This window comes from Oryctolagus cuniculus, chromosome 1, assembly GCF_964237555.1.
Source record: "Oryctolagus cuniculus chromosome 1, mOryCun1.1, whole genome shotgun sequence".
NCBI lineage: Eukaryota > Metazoa > Chordata > Mammalia > Lagomorpha > Leporidae > Oryctolagus > Oryctolagus cuniculus.
In genome coordinates this window covers 199,477,148-199,501,602 of record NC_091432.1, presented here as the reverse complement: position 1 = coordinate 199,501,602, position 24,455 = coordinate 199,477,148, and the positions used below count along the sequence as shown (strand labels likewise).

Sequence of the window (24,455 nt, the reverse complement as noted above, 5' to 3'; positions counted from 1 at the left end):
TCGAACCAGCACCCATGAGACGCCGGCACTGCAGATGGCAGCTTAACCTGCTATGCCACAATGCTGACCCCGTATATAAAGAACTGTAAAAACTTAATAATTGGGGCTCGTGCTGTGGCTTAGCGGGTAAAGCCGACGCCTGAGGTGCTGGCATCCCATAAAGGTGCCAGTTCAAGACCCAGCTGTTCCACTTCTGATCAAGCTTTCTGCCATGTCCTGGGAAAGCAGTGGAAGATGGCCCAAATCCTTGGGCTCCTGCACTCGCGTGGGAGACCCAGAAGAAGCTCCTGGCTTTGGATCTGTGCAGCTCCAGCCATTGTGGTCAATTGGGGAGTGAACCAGCGGATGGAAGACCTCCCTCCCTCCCTCCCTTCCTCCCTCCCTCCCTCCCTCCACCTCTCTCTCTCTGTATAACTGTGATTTTCAAGTAAAATAAATAAATCTTTAAAAAAAAAAAACCACTACCACTACCTCTCTTGGAGCCACCCTGCAGGCCACTCTGGCTGGAGGCTTCTGAGTTAAATAAATCTTCCTTAAAAAAAAAAAAAAAAAAAAACACTTAACAAAATAACACAGGTTACACAGGTTAATTAAAAACGGGCCAAGGATCTGAATATATTTCTTTAAAACAGATATATAAATGGCCAATAAGCCCATGCAAATCAAAACCACAATGAAATATCATTTCAGACCCACTAGGATGGCTAAAAAAACAAAAATAGCCAATAACAAGTATTGAAGAATGTGGAAAATTTTGAAATTTCAACAGTACTGGTGGATCATAAAATGGTATAGGAGCTTCAGATGAAAACGGATGGTTCTTCAAAATGTTAAATGACCCAGCAATTTCATTCCTGGGTATACACCCAAGAAAACTGAAAACAAATGTTCACACAAAAACTTACACCCAGGTGTTCAGAGCAGCGTTACTCATAACAGCCAATGTCCATCACCTGAGAGATGGATGGATGTGACGCCCAAATACAATGGGAAGCTGCAGAGCTCAACGATGGGATGCAGTGCTGACACATGCTACAACATGACAAACCTCGAAAACGTTATCCCACAGGCTGCATGCTATATGATCCCATTTGTATGAAATGTTCAGAATATTCAATCCACAGAAATAGAAATGAAATGAGTAGTTGCCAGGGATATGGGGTAGAAAAATGGGGAGTGACCTCTTTTAGGAAGGGCCTCTTTTTGGGATGATGAAAATCTTCTAAAGTTGCGTTGTGGTATTGGTTGCACAATTATGAATATACTAAAAAACCACTCTGCATTGTACACATTTTAAAGGGGTGAATTTTATGGAATGTGAAGCATATTTCAATAAAATTATTATGTAAAAAACTGAAAACCCTTTGATGGGGCCAGTGCTAATGGGTAGTAGACTAAGCTTCCACCTGAGGTGCCAGCATCCAATATGGGCACCAGTTCTAGTCCTGGCTGCTCCTCTTCAGATCCAGCTCTCTGCTATGGCCTGGGAAAGCAGCAGAAGATGGCCCAAGTCCTTGGGTCCCTGCACATGCGTGGAAGACCTGGAAGAAGCTCCTGGCTCCCGGCTTCAGAGCAGCCCAGCTCCAGCCGTTGTGACCATTTGGAGAGTGAACCAGTGGGTGGAAGACCTCTCTTTCTGTCTTTCCTTCTCTGTCTGTAATTTTACGGCTCAAATAAATAAATAAAATCTTCAAAAACAAAAAAACAAAAACCTTTGATGGCTCTCCTTTGCCTAAGCACTTAGTTTACTGGGGCATTTAAGTTCCTTTCTGACTGGTTTCCAACTACATTTTCAACCATTATTTCCTGCTGTTTCTCTCTTACACCATCTTTAGCTAATACTCCAAACACTTAATGTCAGTTTATGATTCCACGACTTTGCACATACCGTTCCTATCGTCAAGGATGTAACACTCTTCTCTTTCTGGTAAACGCCTATATATCCAAAAAGAACAAATGCTGTTTCTTCCAAGAAATCATCCCTAACTCCCCTGTATAGTACAAATACTGGTTTATGCACCTACCCTGACAACAGACTCTGAACTCCCTGGTTTTACTAGATAGTATCATTTTCAGGTCCAGAACTCAATGCTTGTAAGTACTTAGTAAACGTTTATTGAATAAATGAATAACAAAACACTCCCTCACTACTGACCAGAAATAGAGTGATTTTTTCTCCATGCAGTTTAATTGGTAAAATCCATACAAATACAAGTTGAGTTCTGGCCTTCAGAGACCCATAAAATGAAATAAAAATACAAATTTGAGGCCAACATTGAGACTTAGGGAAATTACCACAGAGTAACATTTCATGGGGGTTCCTAGTTGGGATACTTATCATTGTTGACCGAACACACTTCCTGGAGTCAATACTCTTATTCAACATATTAAATGTGTTGTTTAACTCTAGTAACCACAGCTGTGACTTAGTTAACGATCTCAATAAATCCTACTTAAATCAGAGACAGGAAAAAATTATGCAAATGAATTCTTATCTGTTTTTCTGCCCAAGGCATATTTGATAACAGATAAAACATACTCCAGATCGTCTCTACTTAATAGTCAGGAAACCATCTGAGGCTTTATTTGGACCAAAATCAAATACAAAGAAGAAAAAAAAAGCCTGCTATATTCACAAATGGTTTTATTTCAGAAAGAAATTATATATTAAAAGAAACAGAGTTAAGAGCTTACATTCACATATGGAAGTGAATCTAGGAAAGTCAACAGTTATTAATACAACAAACCACATGATTAAAAAAGACAGTAACAGATAATGACAGATGGCCTTGCCTTAGGCTCATCCACAAAACAGTATCTTTTGTTTAAAAGCAAAAAGATATTGGTCTTTAAAATAGCTCTTCAGAAACGAGTTTGTAGTTGCAATGAACTTTAAAATCAAACAATCACACTAGACTCTGTGTAGCAGGCTGTATCACACTCACATTTGTCCAGCAGGATGGAAACCATCCATCAATTACACCTTGCAACTAGATAGTATATCTTCCACTAATCTCTTATAAACCCAGGCATCTCCCTTAAGCCGCTGCCTCCTGATACCCACCACGTCGGGTTTTTGAAGCTGGCACACTTCTAGTTCGAACTGCATTGTCACTTTGCCAAAGTCTGACTGTGTCTGACATTTCAGTGTATAGCTGTGAGAAACAAGAAGCCAGTTAGTAGGAGAACCATGAATATTCTGCTTATTACAAGCGGTTTCAGCCTCTAGGAGGCCAATGGAGAAAATGAGCCATTATTTCACATTAAGCAATGTACTACTGCTTACAATTTCCAAATGGCCTTGCTATGCATTGGTGATAGAGTATGACTGGTGTTTCCCCAGAAGCTTAACTGGAATCCCAAAAAATATAAGGATAAAGGCTTTACCAGAATTCTCCCTTGCTCCAAAGCAAAGCCCTATTTTCATAGCTCTGCCATTCATGTTTAAGAAATCTTCTGACATTCTCTATGCAACCTTTTCAACAGTGTAATCCATGAGCACCAGGCCCTTTCCACAAAGCTCAACACAAGGAAGTGCAGGGAAGATTAAGAACATTTTGCGTGTGCACCTCATCAGAAACTTCTGCCTTTCATATAAATAAAGCTGAAGCCTGTCAGGAGACATGAGTTTTTGAGGTTTTTCTAATAGTAGTAAGATGTCATGATCATTATAACATCTCATGGCAGAAAGAGAAGCAAAAACAAGCCCAAAGAGATAATATGTTCCCAGAGCTGAAGCACACAGCATCTGTGGTTAAAACTCCCACAGCACCTACCCTGATAATGGAAAGGCTCAGTCGAAGTAAAGCCTTAAACTCACCTAAAGAAATAGGTTACACAAACTGAATTCATGTAAGAAGTATTCTTAATTAGGTCATGTTATATTGTATTTATTTGTTAATCCTGAATAAACACAATAAGCAATAGGATCAATCTCAAATTTTAGATCCTTAAATATTCAAAGGTCCATGATTGGGCACGGTTCTGCAGTATTACAGAGAAATTACTTTGTATCTATTATGCATTATGAGGTTTCATAAAACATCATTTTTTTTCTTGCTAACTTGGCTATGTGTTTTGGGGAAGGAACTTGATCCCTTAAAAGTAAGGAGTCAGGCTGGCGCCGTGGCTCAATAGGCTAATCCTCCGCCTTGCGGCGCCGGCACACCAGGTTCTAGTCCCGGTCGGGGCACCGGATTCTGTCCTGGTTGCCCCTCTTCCAGGCCAGCTCTCTGCTGTGGCTAGGGAAGGCAGTGGAGGATGGCCCAAGTGCTTGGGCCCTGCACCCGCATGGGAGACCAGGAGAAGCACCTGGCTCCTGCCTTTGGATCAGCGCGATGCGCCGGCCGCAGCGTGCCGGCACAGCGACCATTGGAGGGTGAACCAACGGCAAAGGAAGACCTTTCTCTCTGGCTCTCTCACTGTCCACTCTGCCTGTCAAAAATAAAAAATAAATAAATAAATAATAAATAAAAAGAAAAAAAAAAACTTCCAAAAAAAAAAAAAAAGGAGTCAGTATCAATACAGCAAAAGGAGCACCCTGCAGTCCAGGATCTTTCCAGGAAGATGAAGCATGGAATAATTTAATAAAATGGAAGATTAAAAACAATTTATCCTGACTAGGAAAAGCTAATAATAGGATATAATCAAGATTAGCAACATCATTCCACTGAAAAGCTTAACTTTTATCATTTTGCTTCATCATAAACAAGATAAAAAGAGAAAAATAAGAAAAGGAAGGATGCAGAGACCTGTGGATTGAACAGAAAGTTAGGATAAAGTATTGCTCAGCAGTTAGTGATAGACCACAGCTGATCATCAAAGGTCTGTGATAGAGATTTGGCTTGAGGTTCTGGAACCAGAGATAAGCCTCAAGCATAAAAAAGAGATCAGAATGATGCAGAGAAACGTGTTCTAACAAAGCCTAAAGAAGAAAACCACAGTTCCCATAAGTAATGCCTGCCAACATTCACAGATAGAATTAAAACTACATTTGCAAAACGTCTATTAAAATTTTATTCCAGGGGCTGGAGCTGTGGCATAGCAGGTAAAGCTGCCACCTGCAGTGTCAGCATCGCATAAGGGCGCTGGTTTGTGTCCTGGCTGCTCCACTTCTGATCCAGCTCCCTGCTAATGTGCCTAGGAAAGCAGCTGAAGATGGCTCAAATGCTTGGGCCCCTGCACCCATGTGGGAGACCCAGAAGGAGCTCCTGGCTCTGGTTTGGCGCAGCTGTGGCAGTTGCGGCCTGCTGGGGAGTGAACCAGCAGATGAAAGACCCTTCTCTCTCTCGCTTGCTCGCTCTGCTCCCGCCTCTGCCTCTAACTCTGCCTATCAAATAAATAAATCTTAAAATAAGAAAAAAAAAATCACCTCATTCTAACATTGACTATTCTATTTGCAGGTCTTTTTTTTTTTTTTTTTTTGAATAGGTAGAGTCATAGACAGTGAGAGAGAGAGAGACAGAGAGAAAGGTCTTCCTTTCCGTTGGTTCACTCCCCAAATGGCCACCACAGCCGGCGCTGCGCCAATCTGAAGCCAGGAGCCAGGTGCTTCCTCTCCCATGCCCGAGAGCTTGGGCCATTCTCTACTGCCCTCTGGGGCCGCAGCAGAGAGCTGGACTAGAAGAGGAGCAACCAGGACTAGAACCCGGCGCCCACATGGGATGCCGGTGCCGCAGGCGGAGGATTAACCAAGTGAGCCACGGCGCCGGCCCTATTTGCAGGTTTTTGTTAACTCTGTTAGTGACTCTACATAACTGTTTAAATAAACAAATTTTAGAGACTTAAATTAGTCGAAATGCTAACAAATATGAAGATCTTAGGTAGCCAGAAGAGGTCTGCCTATTCAGACCATGAGATCATTAAGGAGCCTTTTACAGCATTCGCTCAACAGTAGGGGGAAAGACTAAGAAATATCTCCCTTAAAGCACTGAAACCCAATCCTGCAAGATGGAAAGGCATCAAGAGAGGGATGCCATACACCCCTGAGTTGTCTGAGTGTCTAATTAATTTAGATTACAATGTGTAAATACCATTGCAAAGCAGAAAACTAGAAGAAAATAGAGGATTTAAAACAAGTTCAGATTTTCCTACTCTGAAATGAAAAGTCTAACTTTGAAAGTGGAGACAGCATGGGCACTTAAAAAAACTTCTACAGCTCAAACAAAAAAGAATGAATTATAAAAATGATACTATCATAAAAGTTGTAGTTAGTGGGAGAAATATACATATATCTCGAAAATATATATATTTAAGTGGTGAGGTGAAAGGGGATCAATCCATATTTCCTCAGAGTTCAAAAGACAGTAAGTAATAAATACAAGTCGGTAAGTGTGCTTCTTACCCCTTTTGTACAAAATCAACATGCTTCTTTGGAAGAACAGACATGATTTCACTCAAGAGTTGATCTGGATTCACTAATCTGGTTGTCGTCACGTTATAGTGAAGCTTAAAAAAAGGAAAAGGTGAAGTAAATATGTATGTCAACACAAAGACTATCCTACCTGAACCAAAGATCTAAAACGCCTCAATACAGGAGTACCTTTTCAAACGGAAATATTTCAAGAAAAATAATGAAAGAATTTACAGTCAATTCTTGATAAATTGGATTAAGATGGCCCTAGGGAAGCTTAAACAAATTATATTAACTAGTAACTACATCCATATCATCCCTTTTGCAACTTTATTTTCCTTTCCTACTAATCTTTCCTAAAGAAATAAATATTAAATAGTAGCAGTCTATCTGAGCTTTACCAGTATATTCCTTCCCACATCATGATATACACACCAACAGCCCTAAAGGTAAACTATGGGAAAATGAAACAAATGCCTTAGAAAGTTGCTTTGTAATAGTTGAATACGCTTACTTAAATTCTTCATGGATTATTTAAAGAATATTAGAGAATTCCAGGAGTTAACTCTAAGACAATTCTATGAAAGAATGAATATAACAGATATCCCTTTTAGAAAAGTAGTGTCAAGTTTTTTTCTCACTGATTGAGAGTATATTTCTAAGAGGTAATTTCATTCCTAAGCGGCTTCTATCTATTCATTTAACACTTATTGGATGCTTACTATGTGCCAGGCACTGTGTTAGTAAGTCCTACAGAAAGGAAAAACTCCTCCCCTTCCTAACAGTTTCATCACTGTCAAAATAGTTTAAGAGACACACAGGTACAAGTCATACAATGGAAAGTACAAGGAGGGGCACACAGAGGGAATATTAATTAAGTGGTCTGTAAACTCTAAGTATGAATAAGATCATCAAAGTTTATGTAATAATTGTTAAGTTTAAAAACATTTCTGTATTTAAATTATTAGACTCATCTAATATCCTTTATTAATAAAAATGTATTTCAATGTCAAAAAATAGTTTTGATGTCTTTTAGATCTGAATTGTTTCTTTTTTTTTTTTTTTTAAAGATTTATTTATTTGAAACTTAGAGTTACACACAGAGAGGAGAGGCAGAGAGAGAGAGAGAGAGAGAGAGAGAGAGAGAGAAAGAAAGAAGGAGGTCTCCCATCCATGGTTTACTCCTCAGTTGGCCGCAAGGGCCGGAGTTGCGTTGATACAAAGCCAGGATCCAGGCCAGCACCGTGGCTCACTAGGCTAATCTTCTGCCTGCGGCGCTGGCACCCCAGGTTCTAGTCCTGGTTGGGGTGCCGGATTCTGTCCCGGTTGGCCCTCTTCCAGGCTAGCTCTCTGCTGTGGCCTGGGAAGGCAGTGGAGGATGGATGGCCCAAGCACTTGGGCCCTGCACCCGCATGGGAGACCAGGAGGAAGCACCTGGCTCCTGGCTTCGGACTGGTGTAGCTCCAGCTGTAGCGGCCATTTTGGGGGTGAACCAACGGAAAAGGAAGACCTTTCTCTCTGGCTCTCTCACTGTCCACTCTGCCTGTCAAATAAATAAATAAATAAATAAAAATAAACAAAGCCAGGAGCCAGAAGCTTCCTCCAGGTTTCCCACGCGGGTACAGGGGCCCAAGGATTTGAGCCATCTTCTACTGCTTTTCCAGGCCATAGAAGAGAACTGGATCAGAAGTGGAGCACCCAGGACTTGAACCAGTGCCCATATGGAATGCCAGCACTGCAGGCAGTGGCTTTACATGCTATGCCACAGTGCCAGTCCCTGATTTGTTTGTTAAAAAAACCTGGAAAATTATCTAAAATATACATGCAATAATAACTGCAATATACTGTCACTCTCTTAAGCTGACACATAAAAATTACATATATATATTTTGGGTACCATTTTATGGGGCATCAAGTGATGTTTCAACTTGAGTTCTTTTTATAAGCAACAAAATACTAAGACTCAACTATCTAACTTTTCAAAATAAGAACCTGAGCTCAAAGAAGAGATAATTAAAAAAAAAATTCTATGGAGTTTCACCATGGAGTTCCTCTTTTGTTTGTTTGTTTATTAATTTGAGAAGCAGAGAGACAGAGAGAAATAGACAAACACATACAGACACACAGAGCTCCCATCCGCTGGTTCACTCTCCCAAATATCCATGATAGGAAGGGATGGAGCAGGCTAAGCTCAGAGCCAGTAACTCAATCCAGGTCTCCCACATGGCTGGCAGGTACCCAAGGACCTGAGCTATCACCTGCTGCCTCCAGAGTGTGCATTAGCAGGAAGATGGAATTGGAGTGAAGCCAAGACTCAAACCCAGGAAACACTGATTATGGGTTGTGGGTGTCTCAAACAGTATCTTAACCACTAGGCCCAATGTCTGCCCCTAAATTTCCTGAGGTAGAACTTCCCAAGGTGTCACATAAGTTACCACTGGAGATACACAAACTACCTGACACATAAATACCATGACAAACAGATATTTATTATATTTATTCCAATCCAATTGACAAGCTTATTAGGCCAAAACTAGTAACATATAGTGTTCTTTTAAAAAAGATTTATTTATGTGAAAGGCAGATGGACAGAGAGAAATGGGAGGCAGAAAGAGATCTTCCATCTGCTGACTTACTCTGCAAATGGCCACAATGGCCAGGGCTGAGCCAGGCTGAACCCAGGAGCCTACAACTCCCTCTGGATCTCCCACATTGGTGGCAGGAGCCCAGGTCCTTGGGCCATCCTCCATTGCTTTCCCAGGCAGGGAAAGGGACCTAAATTGGAGGCAGAGCAGCTGGGACTGGAATTGGCATTCATATATGGGATATGCCACAACACAGGCCCCTATAGATTTCTCTTAAATAAATTCAAGTACATATAATGCTATAGTACATTGACAGTACATTTTAAAATATGTATAGTTTAGAATATATGAATCATTAACTCCATAAATCTATTTTTTTAAGATTTATTTATTTGAAAGGTGGAGTTATAGAGAGTAAGAGACAGAAACCTCCCTCCAAATAAAGTTACAGAGAGAGGTAGAGACAGAGACAGAGGTCCTCCATCCGCTGGTCACTGCCCAAATGGCCATAACAGCCGGAGCTGAGCTGATCTGAAGTCAGGAGCCCAAGCACTTGGGCCACTTTCCACTGCTTTCCCAGGCCATTAGCAGAGAGCTGGATCAGAAGAGGAGCAGCTGGGACAGGAACGGTGTTCATATAGGATGTTAGCACTGCAAGCGGAGGCTTAATTTACTACGCCACAACACTGGCCCCATAATCTATTTTTGAAAACAGGGTTGGGGGGGACCAGTGCTGTGGCACAGCGGGTTAAAAGCCCTGGTCTGAAGCACCAGCATCCCACATGAGTGCCGGTTCTAGTCCCAGCTGCTCCTCTTCCGATCCAGGTCTCTGCTGTGGCCTGGGAAAGCAGTAAAAGATGCCCCAAGTCCTTGGGCCCCTGCACCCGCATGGAAAGACTGGGAGGAAGCTCCTGGCTCCTGGTTTTGGATCGGCGCAGCTCCAGCCATTTTGGCCATGTGGGGAGTGAACCAGCAGATGGAAGATCTCTCTCTCTGTCTCTACCTCTCTCTGTAACTGTGTCTTTCAAATAAATAAAATAAATCTTTTAAAAAAAAAAGAAAGAAAGAAAACAGAGCTGGGGCTGGTGTTGTGGCATAGTGGGTAAAGCTTCCACCTGCAACATGGGCATCTTATATGGGTGCTGGTTGATGTCCCAGCTGTTCCACTTCTGATCCAGCTCCCTGCCAAAGGCCTGGGAAAAGCAGATGATAGCCCAAGTACTTGAGCCCCTGCCACCCATGTGGGAGACCTGGAAGCTCTTGGCTCCTGTCTTTGGCCTGACCCAACACTGGCCATTGTGACCATCTGGAAAGTGAACCAGCAGATGGAAGATCTCTCTGTCTCTCCCCCTCTCTGTGTAACTCTTTCAAGTAAATAAATAAATCTTAAAAAGAGAGAGAAAGAGTCAATATAAACAAAATCCCAGATAAATCACAGAGCAGACAATATGCCAATATGATCAACATGGTGAAGGAGAATGCTAAATGGATAGAGTTTGGGGACCTTGGTTTAACTTATAAAAGGGACAAGTAGAACAACCATGATGAGACCCTCTGTCTCCCAGTGCTTTTCATCAAACTAAACTGCCTCTGTCAAGATAATAACTGAACATTTCTAAACCATAACTTAAACTATTGCTTTTATAAAATCATCCTAATTTGTCTAAGTTTCAGATTTTCATAAATTGCTTCTTTTTAAAGATTTATTTATTTTTATTTGAAAGAGTTACACAGAGAGAGGAGAGGCAGAAAGAGAGAGAGAGAGAGAGAGAGAGGTCTTCCACCCAATGGTTCACTCCCCAATTGGCCACAACAGCCGGAACTGCACCGATCCAAAGCCAGGAGCCAGGAGCCTCCTCTGGGTCTCCCACGCAGGTGCAGGGGCCCAAGCACTTGGGCCATCTTCTACTGCTTTCCCAGGCCACAGCAGAGACCTGGATTGGAAGTGGAACAGCTGGGACTCCAACCAGCGCCCATATGGGATGCCAGCGTTTCAGGCCAGGGCATTAATCCAGTGCCGGCCCCATAAATTGCCTTTTTTTTTTTTTTTTTTTTTAAATTTTTTGACAGGCAGAGTGGACAGTGACAGAGAGAGACAGAAAGAAAGGTCTTCCTTTGCCATTGGTTCACCCTCCAATGGCCGCCGCGGCTGGCGTGCTGCAGCTGGTACAATGCGTTGATGGGATGGCAGGAGCCAGGTACTTTTCCTGGTCTCCCATGGGGTGCAGGGCCCAAGTACCTGGGCCATCTACTGCTTTCCCAGGCCACAGCAGAGACCTGGATTGGAAGTGGAACAGTTGGGACTCCAACCAGCGCCCATATGGGATGCCAGCATTTCAGGCCAGGGCATTAATCCAGCGCCGGCCCCATAAATTGCTTTTTAAGAGGGCTTCACTGCATGTTACTTGCCATCTTTTTGAAAAAACTGAAGTGTTCTTTGTACTATTCTTTCAACTTTCTGTAAATTTATAATTTATATATATAAGAAGTTTGAGGGGTAGGATGAGGCTAATTTCCTAATGTGCTTTAGGTTCCACAAAAGCTTAAAGCATTAAAAAGGGTTAGAAAACCAAAGTCAGATCAAGTTTCAGATTTGACGTTTGTGCTAATTAGGACAGTTAATTCTACTACACTTCAGTTAAAATGATCAACACTGATAATAATAATAGTTCTTGATACTGGAACAATATGTTGTATTAAAGCATTTCAAATGTGATGTAGCACTGCATATGTGCAGCCTTGTTTCTACGGCCCAGCTCTACGAGGTTGCCTCCGGCTTTTACAAATGAAGACACTGAGGAAATCAGGAATAAAGTGACTTCTCTGAGTTACATGGTATGAAGCTGGGGCTAGAACTCGGGTCTTCTGGGGCTGGCACTGTGGCACAATGCATTAAACTGCTGCCTGCGGGGGCGGCACTGTGGCATGGTGGGCTAAGCCTCAGCCTGCAGCCCCAGCATCCCATATGGATGCCAGTTCGTGTCCCCGATGCTCCTCTTCTGATTCAGCTCTCTGCTATGGCCTGGGAACACAGAAGATGGTCCAAGTGCTTGGGCCACCCACGTAGGAGGCCCAAAAGAAGCTCCTGACTTCGGATCAGCTCAGCTCTGGCAGCTGTGCCCATTTGGGGAGTGAACCACCAGATGGAGGACCTCTTTCTGTCTCTCTCTAACTCTGCCTTTCAAATAAAATAAATAACTTAAAAAAAAAAAAAAAAAAAAAGCAGCCAAGGGGAGCGTGGCTTCCTGTCTTCCACCCTTTAAAAAGAATTCAGGTTTTCTCATTCCCAATCTTGAGATTTCACCCCTATACCTTGAAAGTACTGGGTGACGACTACATAGAAAATTAACAACACAGCAGTTCCTTTTGAAAGATGTATTCAGGTTGTAAGCAAATTCACATAGACAAATACTTTTAGAACATTACCCATAGTGTTTGCTCACTGCTTAGCTTCTCAATGACATATCTAATTTAGATAAGTTTCCTTAATTTTATTTAGTGTGTTTCAGTTAAACTGTATTATTGTTTTCTTAATCCCAATGTTAGAATTTGAACCATTTCAAATTATGAGGGTACTTCAAAAAGTTCACAGAAAAATGTAACACAGCAGATTGTGGCACAGCAGGTTAAGCCACCACTGGGACACCAGCACCCCATATGAGTGGCCAGTTGAGTCCCAAATGCTCCACTTTTGATCCAGCTTCCTGCTATGTGCCTGGGAAGGCAGCAGAAAATGATTCAAGTGCTTAGACCCCTGCCATCCATGTGGGAGAGGAGGATGGAGTTCCTGATTCCAGACTTGAACCTGGCCTAGACCTGGCTGTTACATCCATTTGCAGAGTGAAGCAGCAGGGGGAAAATTGATCTCTCTCTCTCTCCTCACCCCTCTGTCACTATAGCTTTCAACTAAATAAATAAATAAAGCAATCCAGCCAGCAGTCAGCTCCTGAAATCCATACAGAATTCCAGTTCATTTACCTTTAGCTTTCTTGGCCCGTCTTTGACACAGCCCTTCCTTTTGCTCCTGGTAAGCACAGTAATAACCTTATCCAATCCTCTTTCAAGACTCCCAAACACTTTGGCTCCTTTTCTTCTTGGAGTATCCTCCATATGTGCTTGGTTGAGATCCAGTTCCACTGAACGGCACCTTAAAAAACAACAAAAAGCACAGGTAACACTGGGCCTCCTGCCTGCTGGGGCTCTGAGAGGTCAACAAAGAGGGAGGTCTACACACAGCAGGGTCTACACACAGCAGGTACACCAGGACCAGGTCACCTCACTCCTCTTCAAGGGCAGAGGCTAATGCTATCTCCCACTGGGAAAAAGTCATCACTCTCCCTTCAGCCAACTGCCACTTGGCAAAAACTATTATTCCCCCTCTTTTTCACTTGGAGAATGGATCAGAGTATGGAAGATCTCTCTGTCTCTCTTTCAAATAATTCAATAAGTAAATCAAAAACAAAACTATACTGAGATGCATTTAAAAATTTAAATAAATACGAAATATATGCAAAAGTTAAAAGAACAGTAAAATGAACACCCACACACAACCTCCTAGAATCAATAATTGTTAACATTTTGCCACACTGGCTTTCTCTATGCATATAGGTAATAAACACATTACATATATGTTAATTTTGGCTGAGCCATTTGAAAGTAATCTATTTGATGATATCATGGCACTTCACTCTGAAACATTCTAGGAAACATCTCCAACGAATAAGGACATGTTAGTATACCATTATCACATCAAGAGAATTAACGATCCTGTAATGTCATCTAATATCCAATCCCCATACTCATTCCCCAATTGTCTCCAAAATGGATTATGCTTCAGAAAAACAGCTGTAAAAAACAATGGGGGGGGGGGGGGCAGCACTGTGGCATAATAGGTAAAACCGCTGCCTGCAGTGCCAGCATCCCATATGGTCACCAGTTCAAGACCCGGCTGCTCCGCTTCTGATTCAGCTCTCTGCTATGGCCTGGGAAAGCAGTAGAGGGAGACCTGGAAGCTTGCGGCTCCTGGCTTTGGATTGGCGCAGCTCTGGCCGTTGTGGCTATCTGGGGAGTGAACCAGTGGATGGAAGATCTCTCTCTGCGTCTCCTCTCTCTGTGTGACTCTTTCAAATAAATAAATAAATCTTTAAAAACAAAAAAACAACAATAAAAATAATGAAGGGGGCTGGAGCTGTGGCATAGCAAGTAAAGCTGCCACCTGTGTCGCGAGCATCAAATACGGGTGCCGGTTCAAGTCTTGGCTGTTTCACTTCCCATCCAGCTCCCTGCTAATGCACTTGGGGAAGCAGCAGAGGATGGCACAAGTGCTTGGGCCCCTGCATCCATATGGGAGACCCGGAAGAAACTTGTCTGGCCTAACTCCAGCCATTGAGACCATTTGGGGACTGCACCAGTAGAAAAAAAAGACTTCTCTCTAACTATCTTTCAAACACACACACACACACACACACACACACACACACACCACAGTGAAGGATGGGGCCGGCGCTAGAGCATAACGGGTTAAGCCGCTTTCTGTGATGCCAGCATCCCACATGAGGGACACTTCAATTCCTGCTGCTCCACTTCCCATCCAGCTCCCTGCTAAGGTGCTTGGGAAAGCAGTGGAAAATCACCAAGTGCTTGGGCCCCTGAACCCATGTGGGAGACCCAGAAGAAGCTCCTGGTTCCTGGCTTCAGTCTAGCCCAGCTCTAGCTGTTGCAGCCATTTGGGGAGTGAACCAGCAGATGGAAGATCTCTCTGTTTCTCCCTTTCTCCCTCTCTCTCTCTCTCTGTAATTCTGCCTTTCAAATAAAATTTAAAAAATAATAATGGGGGCCGGCACCATGGCATCACAGGTAAAGCTGTTGCCTGCATATGGGCACCGGTTTGGGTACCATATGGGCACCAGTTTGAGTCCTGGCTCCCTGGTAATGTGCCTGGGAGAGCCCCTGCAAGGACTGGAAGCAGCTCCTGACTCCTGGCTTTGGATGAGCCCAGCTCTGGCCGTTGCGGCCATTTGGGGAGTGAATCAGCAGATGGAAGACTTCTCTCTCTCTCCCTGCCTTTGCCTCTCTGTAACTCTGCCTTTCAAATATATAAATAAATCTTAAAAAAAACAATAATGAAGGATCACTAACGCTGCAGAACTTTTCATAAAAGAGAAGCGGGTTTTCTCTGAAACCTCAGTTAGTGTCTTTACAATTTGGGAGGACCACTGTTAGTGGATGCTTATTGGCAGAGGAAGGGATGGGCCCCAGAGAAGGAACTACAAGGCTGGGGTCAGCACTACTGTCTTCCCAGGCTGCTGGACTTTAAGGTGCAGGTCCCACTGCTGATTAGGCTGATGATCCTACCCCATGAGCACTAGAGAAAGAAGTGGCAACAGATTCAGTAATGGCCACTGACCATTCTCCAACAGCCAGACATCCCTGCCGTATCCACTAGACTCTATGTGATGATTCACCTTCTCAGGTTTATTGCATCTGAAAACAGAAATCTGGTTACATATAGCAAAGATCAAAGTCTAAAACACGGAGCACTTACCGCCTCTCAGGGCTAATGACACCTGTTATTAACTTGTCTGTTCCTGCTGCATTTACTGGTGTTTTAACTGGAGTTTCTTTCAGGCACTGGTTTCTAGCTACTAGAAAACAAACACAAACAATATGTAGCTCACATACTATGGTTCCAAAATCAATAATGCATAAATCACCTCACTCACTGACCCAAAAATATGCACTTGGCCAGTAATATTAAAGATTCTAATTTTTTAAAGAGATGTTTCCATATGATTCATAATAAAAACAAAAGTATTTGGTTTTACATGTATGGCTTTTCTTTTCTTCACAGAAAACTAAAGCCATGCTTATAATTAATCTAAATACATCATTTAAATATAGATTTTATGATTACTAATTCTTTCTTTAAAAAAAAAGATTTATTTGAAAGTCAGAGTTATACAGAGAGAGAAGGAAAGGCAGAGAGAGAGAGGTCTTCCACCCGCTGGTTCACTCCCCAATTAGCTGCAATGGCCAGAGCTGTGCCGATCCAAAGCCAGAAGCCAGGAGCTTCTTCCAGGTCTCTCACGAAGGTGCAGGGGCCCAAGGACTTGGGCCATCTTCTATTGCCTTCCCAGGTCATAGCAGAGAGCTGGATTTTAAGTGGAGTAGCTGGGACTCAAACCAGCGCCCATATGAGATGCCAGCACTGTAGGCGGCAACTTTACCCACTACACCACAGCGCTGGCCCCACTAATTCTCTTTCCTATAAATAAAAGTCAACCTGTATTTATACAAGGACCCAGCTTATGCCTTTATTTGATACACTATTGAAAGGCTTTAATTCAACTCATACCCTTACTGAACTGCTGTTAAGCAAACAGATCAGTCTCCTGCGAAAGCTTGACAAGTTATTAAGGTGTGAGATTTCGTATTTTGCATATTCCCTGTTCCAAAATTTTGTGCTCTATTCTAGGAAGGGCATTTGCATCCCACATAGCTTATCACATATTTACATGAACAGACATGGGAGTTTGGCACAGTGGTTTAGGCACCAGCATCCATAATGGAGTGCATGGGTTCAACTCCCAGCTCCTCTCATGATTCCAGCTTCCTACTAATGTACAACATGGAAAGCAGCAGGTGACGGCTCAAGTACTTGTCTCCCTACCATACACATGGGAGACCTGGACTGAGTTCCCAGCCAGCTCCCCACTTCAGCCTGGCCCAGCCTCAGCTCCTATAGGCATCTGGGAAGTGAAGCAGCAGATGGAAGATCTCTCCCTGTCTTTCTCTGCCTTTAAAATAAACAAAACAAATTTATGTAAACAAATCAGGCTACCACCACTGATTAACTTTTTATCCATGATCTTAAAGTTTAGAGAGAGTGTCCACTTTATGATAACAAAGATATGATACCAGATTTTTAAAAAGGGATTGGAGTTCGGTTTCGTTTGTGACTATTCAACTTTATTTTCACTAGTTCCACAAGAACAAGAAAATAAGCCCAACCAAAAGTATCTGAAAAGTTTTCATCTTTGCATCTTAACAGTCTCTAGTACCATGCATGCTTGCCCTTCGACAAATTGTCACTAAATGGATTGTCACAGGAGTCACAAAAATAAAATTAATGTTTACGTCAAAAATAACTCACAGTGAAAGTAAAATGCAAAGTACTAATGGAAGCTATCGATCATGGCTCCCCTAGGCAGCTTTTACATTTAAAGAAAAATAGCCAATAAAAGCTTTTGACTAACACAATCTTTCTCACAGAGGCAAGATATGTAAACTGATGATACTTCAAGATTATAAAATAAATTCCTCAAACTACTCACATTTCAAATCCTTCAGAGTTATATAAGAAATAGAAAATATCAATACTAAAAGGGACTATAAAGTCAAAAGGTGTGGGGCTTTTTGTTGTTGTTGTTATTTTAAAGCCTTGATTGAGCTTATGTGAGCTCAGGTCCATCTTATCTCTCTGCCTAACCCCATGACCCATGGAAGATGTGTTTGTATCAACAGAAATAACAGAAGACTCACTGGGAAAAGATGGAAGAGTATTCACTGCTGAGGTCCTACTGCGTTATCTGCAAATGTTATCTCACTGAGCCCTCACAAGTCACCAGCAACCACACACACAAGCACATCATTACACCAAACTGGCCTCACATTTTTTGGGAAAGTGCTATTTGAGATGATGAAATGGAGAATTCTATTAACATAATAATGAGGTTTTTGGGCAAATATTCTGACAAAGTATTCCATAACATCTTCATGGATAAGTTAACCTCTTGAACTATCAGCCCCATTAACAAACTAGCAAAGCATGATGGTAGGAGGTAGTTTAGCAGTTCACACAGCAATGCTTCAGAGTTTGGATTCATTAGGATCTTAACATAACACGAGAAGGTCACAATCGCTGGACAAAAGGCTGATAAAGCTTAGGTGTCATTTTCAAAAATGACATAGACTAAATAAAATTCCTTCAGGCTCTAATTTACTCTTCGCCTTGACACACACAGTCCCTACTGAATACTATGCCATGCTGCAATACGCATCTTTACTCTCATGTCACTACCACCCTAGCCTGGTGAGATCCCATCCTAGAAGACTGCGTTCAGTTTTAGGTTTTATATTTTCAGAGGTATGGTGACAAAGTACAATGTGTCTACACTAGGGCAACAACCAAAACACTGAGGTGTCATAAAGGAAACTTTAAATAATCATTGGTGATGAAAATGAAGAGGAAATCGAGGGAGATGAGTTTTACTATCCGGACACAGACACAGACATCTGAGAAAGGCATCCAGACTCACCCTTTCTGCCGGGTATGGGTAGTAACACAACAGGGCAGAACAGGACCTGATCAGAACTGGAGTTCAGGGGAGTAAGAAGGACTTAGCAGAGACTTCAGTTTGAGTCACATTGTGTATAAGTGAGTGAGTGTGTGTGTGTGTGTGTGTGTATGTGCAGTTGGCAGGGGGATAGACAAACAAGGTCTAACCCTGGATATCTAATATTGGGCAAATCACTTCAAGCTTTTGAGTCTCAAGTTCCTAAGCTATGGAAATGGGAGTTGGATTAGCTGAGCTCTAACTTGCCTTTCAGATCTGATATTCTTGGATGTTAATATTGAATTTTATAAATGTGAAAAAAGAAAAGCAAAATTTGAGAAAAATTAAAAGAAAAATTAATATTCTTTTACTTCAACCAGTGCAAATAGCATATGATTTTTCTTAAAAAAGCAGCTTGACTTCTAGAAATTTCAGAGAACCATGCTGGTAATTTCTGACCAGCTACACGTTTATTTAACATGAAATGAAATGAATGACATTTGAAATTTTTTTTTAACCACTACTTAATCACTTAGCAAATACCTTTTGAGGGTGTAGTGTGACGATTTGGTGTACTGAGTATCTCTCTTTTCTGCTGGCTCTTGTTAACTGGAGTCTTTGGCTCTGGATACGCAAAGCACTCTTCATTCTTCACAGCAGACTTAGGAGTACATACATTCTCTTTGTTCTTTAATTTATTTGCAGATTCTCTGCATAATACTGGAGTTAATGATTTAGATTCCAGACCATTTGATTCTGTCCAATGCTTGGTAAACTGGAAAAGAAAAAGCCACTGGATAAAGCACACTGAAGACAAAAGTCAATTTCTTTACAACATGCCCTAATCATTTGCAAATTACCTTGCACTATTTTTATTAAAATGAAATACTAACAAAAGGATATTATTGGCAATACCAGGAAATTTAAAAATGTATATTCAGTTCTCCTAAGTACATGCAGATCATTTTAGTCTGTTCTATTGGCAGGTAATTTACAACATGTTTCAGGCTGAGTGTTCAAACATACCCAGAATGCTAAGGCAATACTGAGAGTAGTCACAAATAAATCCCTAAGAAATGCTTCTTATATCTGGATTGCCACGGTTTGCCTCTAATATGCACTGTGGGGAGCAATCCGGACTGGACTGAGTTACTCGAATTGAGACTTATTCTATGCATCTGCTCTCCCACAATATGGCGCTGGGAGAGAAGTAAACAGCTTCCGCACAGCTGCCTCCAGTTCAACCAATTAACTGTAGGACTTGCTCCTGATTGGAGAGCAGCGTGCTCGGCGTGTGGGCAGCCGAGTTGGGATTGGCGGAGCAGGACTATAAAGGAGGAGAGAGACGGCATGCACGAGGGAACATCTATGGGGAACATCTAGCTGAAGGAACACCTGTGCAGCCCCCGAGAAGAGCCGGCCGGCGGTGTGCCGCTCCCCTGCGGAAGTGGGGAATGTGGCCAGGGGGAACTGCCCTTCCACGGAGGTGGAAGGGATAGTAGCCAACCCGGGAAGAACCAGCAGCAAACCCGGGGAGGGCCGAGCAGACGAAAGAACAGCGCAGGGTCCTGTGTCGCTCCTCCACGAAAACGGGGAGCGACATAATGGTGCCGTGACTCGGATAGGAAACCTAGGACGGATAGGAAACTTAGGAGGGAAGAAACGGGAAGAAGTGGAAAATATCGGAGAGAGAGACTAGCAAACAGCCTAGGGAAAAGCCGGACGAAAAGGGTGCCGGAAGAAGCTATTGAAAGCCTAGGCAGAGACTCGGATATGGACTGTGGGAAAGAAGTTAGGATTGAAAGCGAAAGTGAAAGCTTTCATAGACTCGGATGTGGACTATGGCGGGGAAGCTAGGAGACTGAAAGCGAAAGTGAAACCTGGAGGAGGCTTGGACTCGGATACGGACTGTGGGGAGTAGCCAGGAGAAATGAGAGGAATATTGTTGGAAGAAAACTTAAGGAAACATACCGGGTAGAGAAAAATGTTAGGGAGGATGAAGCCGCGAGTGCAGGCCGAGGCGGAGACATAAGCCACCTTGGAATTCTTCAAGTCACCCCGGGGAGCAAGAGGCGAAGATCTGGAACCAGAGGCAGAGACGTGGGCCGCCAGGTTGAAATTCGCCAGGTTAGTCCGGGGAACTTGGACTGAATGCCGGTGGTGGCGGAAACATTCGCGGAAGCCGCCGCGTGCAGAGAGAGCACGGGGCGTGAATAGATGGGGAACGCCGGGGCTGGCGCGAGGCCGTGGTGCGGGCGCGAAGTGCGTGGAGACCGCGGAGCGTGCGCGCAGAGCCGGGAACCCGCCGGCGGGGCGAGGCGCCAGGAAGCCGCGCAGAGCCGTGAAGCTGCCGCGGGGCGAGGCGCCGGGAAGCCGCGCAAAGCCGGGAAGCCGCGCAGATCGGAGAAGCGCGGGCTGAAGCGGCTCAGAGCCGGGAAGTCGCCGAGAAGCAGTCTCGGGGCGGGCGCCGGAAAGCCGCAGGGATAAGAGAAACAGAAGTTTTAGAAGTAAAGTGAGAGAAATAGGAATGTTGGAAGATAGAAGTAAAATGGGAGAAATAGGAATGCCCGGAGATAGAGAAATAGAGAAATAAAAAGGCCTCCCTACAACACTGCAATGTGAGAGCTTGGATTCGGTCTGCCTAATCAAGTGAGGCGATGAGCACCTGCGGGCAGCTAGCAGCTTATGCGCCGCAGGTCACCGAAGACAGGCACGAATTAACATCAGTAAGGCTTCCCCACAATACAACAATATTAAGCTTGGATTCGGTCTGCCTGATTTAAGGCGGTAAGCGCCAGCAAGCAGCTCGACCAGAGTATGAGCTGCAGGTCACCGAAGATAGGCACGAACCAACACTAATAAGTCTCCCCCACAATAAGGCAATGAGAAGGCTTGGATTCGGTTTGCCTGATAGGTCTTGTAAGTCCCCTGCAGGCAGAGCAGAGCATGCGCTGCAGGGCACCGAACACAGGCACGCATCAGCGCCTAAAAACCTCCTCACAACATGGCGAAGAGAGGACCCGGATTCGGTTTTCCTGATTGATAGGACTTGTAAGAGCCTGTGGCAACTCTAGCAAGTAGAGCAGAGTGTGTGCCGCGGGACACCGAAGACAGGCGCGTATCAACGCCAAAAATAAAAAGAAAGGGGGATCTGTGGGGAGCAATCCGGACTGGACTGAGTTACTCGAATTGAGACTTATTCTATGCATCTGCTCTCCCACAATATGGCGCTGGGAGAGAAGTAAACAGCTTCCGCACAGCTGCCTCCAGTTCAACCAATTAACTGTAGGACTTGCTCCTGATTGGAGAGCAGCGTGCTCGGCGTGTGGGCAGCCGAGTTGGGATTGGCAGAGGAGGACTATAAAGGAGGAGAGAGATGGCATGCACGAGGGAACATCTATGGGGAACATCTAGCTGAAGGAACACCTGTGCAGCCCCCGAGAAGAGCCGGCCGGCGGTGTGCCGCTCCCCTGCGGAAGTGGGGAATGTGGCCAGGGGGAACTGCCCTTCCACGGAGGTGGAAGGGATAGTAGCCAACCCGGGAAGAACCAGCAGCAAACCCGGGGAGGGCCGAGCAGACGAAAGAACAGCGCAGGGTCCTGTGTCGCTCCTCCACGAAAACGGGGAGCGACAATGCACCAAAAAATAAAAATCACCTAGTCGGTCAGCAGAAAACAACTCACTAAAGTAACAGAAACACAGGATAAAAATATTATTTAATCCTCTCAAATTTGTGGTTGCAATTGCAAAAGAGTAAGGAAAATTCCAAGGTCAAACCAAAAACTAGGGCGTAAATCCAAAGATATAACGAAGGCTGAAACTATCTGCTGCTCTACAGGCAACCACTTACTGTCTCTCATGACCTACAGCCTGGGTTTATACAGTCATGGAAGCTTAGGCTTATGCAAGATGGTAAGTTAGATCCAAAGCTCCCATGTAAAGCCAGGAGGGGCTATAATTAAAATATAAAGATGTATTAAATATAAATCTGCTCTTCAAAGAGAATCTATCTTGGCCTAGGAAGGAGGAAAAAATGTCCCTTAATAATTTGTAAGCAGGAGTGGGCATTTGGTGAAGCAGTTAAGATGCCACCTGGGACACCCACATCCCATTATCAGAATGCCTGGCTTCAAGTCATGGCTCTGATACTAACTCCAGTTTCTGCTAATGGGCACCCTGGGAGGCAGCTGTGAAGGCTCAAGTAGTGGGTCCCTGCCACCCACACAGAAGACCCAGACTGAGTTCCTGGCTCCTGGTTTCAGCCTGGCTCAGCCCTACCTATTGCAAGCATTTGAGGAGTGAACCAGTAAATGGGAGATCTCTGTTGGGGTTTCAAATAAATAAGAATTAAAATAATAATAATTTGTAAGTTACCACAGGACTGTCTTCACATGCCTACATGGTCCTAGAAACCTCAAGCCTAAATTTTATTTATCTTAATTCCTTGCAGGGAAAGGGAGGCCAGCGCTCTAGCGGAGTAGGTTAAGCCTCCGCCTGTAGCACCAGCATCCCATGTGGGCAACAGCCACTCCACTTCCAGTCCAGCTCCCTGCTAATGCACCTGGGAAAGCAACAGAAGATGGCCCAATTCCTTGAGCCCCTGCATCCACATGGGAGACCAGGAAGAAGCTCCTGGCTCCTTCGTTTCCATCTGGTCCAGCTCTAGCCGTTGAGGCCATCTGGAGAGTGAACAAGCAGACAGAAGAGACCTCTCTCTGTAACTCTGCCTCTCACATAAATAAATAAATCTTAAAAAAAAATCTTAGTGTATAAACAAACACAATTCTTATATGAAAAAAAGTTTCATTCCAATCCACCTCAAGTTCACAACTCTTAACCCAAGCGTCAAAGATTTCCCAGAGTTCAAAGAAAAATGAGCCTATCAAAAAATAAAATACAAAGGATACAAACACAGTAAGCAGAAGTCAGCAGAAAAAAATAAGCAACAGAAGCAGACCATAAAGATATCAGATATCGAGCCGGCGCCGTGGCTCAATAGGCTAATCCTCCACCTTGCGGCGCCGGCACACCGGGTTCTAGTCCCGGTTGGGGCGCCGGATTCTGTCCCGGTTGCCCCTCTTCCAGGCCAGCTCTCTGCTATGGCCAGGGAGTGCAGTGGAGGATGGCCCAGGTGCTTGGGCCCTGCACCCCATGGGAGACCAGGAAAAGCACCTGGATCCTGGCTCCTGCCATCGGATCAGCGCGGTGCGCCGGCTGCAGCGGCGGCCATTGGAGGGTGAACCAACGGCAAAGGAAGACCTTTCTCTCTCTGTCTCTCTCTCTCACTGTCCACTCTGCCTGTCAAAAATAAAAAAAATAAAAAATAAAAAAAAAAAATAAAAAAAAAAAGTTTAAAAAAAAAAAGATATCAGATATCAAAATGATCAAATATAGAACATAAATATATATATTTAAAAACTGAAAATAAAATCATGAGAAGAGAACAAGAGACTACCCAAAATGGTCAGATTTTTAGAAAGAATAATGAGCAGGCATTGTTGCACAATGGTCCAAGCCACTGGTTGGGATACCATCCCATATCAGAGTATTGAAGTGACACCTTGACAGTAGGGACTTCATTTTAAAGCATCCAAAACTCAATCTTGAGAAAGCATCCCCCAACATGAGACTATGGTCTGAAACTAATTATGGTCTAAACTTAGACAATAACAGCATACTGCATCCTACTTGGCAGAACATAGAAACCCCCTAGCATGATCATTTAAGCTTAAAACAGGCTGCACTTAGATTAATGTTAGAGTGTAACATGTCTAATGTCAAGATTGTAATTGATATTGGTTTTGGATAGGCCTTAGGTTAGCTTGACCCTAGTAACCATGTATTTCCCCTGATCCTAGCAATTAAGTATTCTCCCTCCCCTCCTTGTGGTTTTTGCCTTTATAAACTGTTGCTTTGAGCTTTGGTGTCGAGAGTTCTTTAGGGCATGAGCCCGCTCTCCACTGGCGGCAATAATGGACCATCAGATTTTATCAGTGTGCTGCTCCTCTGTTACACTCGCTCAATCACAGCAGTATCAGTTCAAGTCTCAGCTCCTCTGCTTCCAATCCAGCTCCCTGCTAATAAGAAGGCAGAGGACAAGGGCCCAAGTACTTGGGTTCCTGCTTCGACCTGGCACAGCCCTGGCTACTGCAGGCATTCACTTCCAACACTGGCTGCTCTGCT

At 43.7% G+C, this 24,455-nt stretch overlaps 1 protein-coding gene across 6 annotated transcripts in view; it reads right to left on the bottom strand.

Annotated features, from left to right (window-relative positions):
* Positions 1 to 2,627: 2,627 nt before the first annotated feature.
* MELK (maternal embryonic leucine zipper kinase) overlaps positions 2,628 to 24,455 on the bottom strand; it is an 84,318-nt gene continuing 62,490 nt past the window's right edge. For 5 of the 6 annotated variants that reach the window (XM_008265306.4, XM_051844063.2, XM_051844053.2 and 2 more), the window contains 5 exons: positions 18,816 to 19,047; positions 15,482 to 15,581; positions 12,916 to 13,084; positions 6,344 to 6,447; positions 2,628 to 3,155 (listed from right to left, as the gene is read on the bottom strand). In XM_008265306.4, the coding sequence (XP_008263528.1) occupies positions 2,978 to 3,155; positions 6,344 to 6,447; positions 12,916 to 13,084; positions 15,482 to 15,581; positions 18,816 to 19,047 (783 nt within the window). In that variant the 3' untranslated portion in view covers positions 2,628 to 2,977. The remainder of the gene's footprint in view (positions 3,156 to 6,343; positions 6,448 to 12,915; positions 13,085 to 15,481; positions 15,582 to 18,815; positions 19,048 to 24,455) is intronic. The other variant, XM_002707984.5, reaches the window with a different exon arrangement.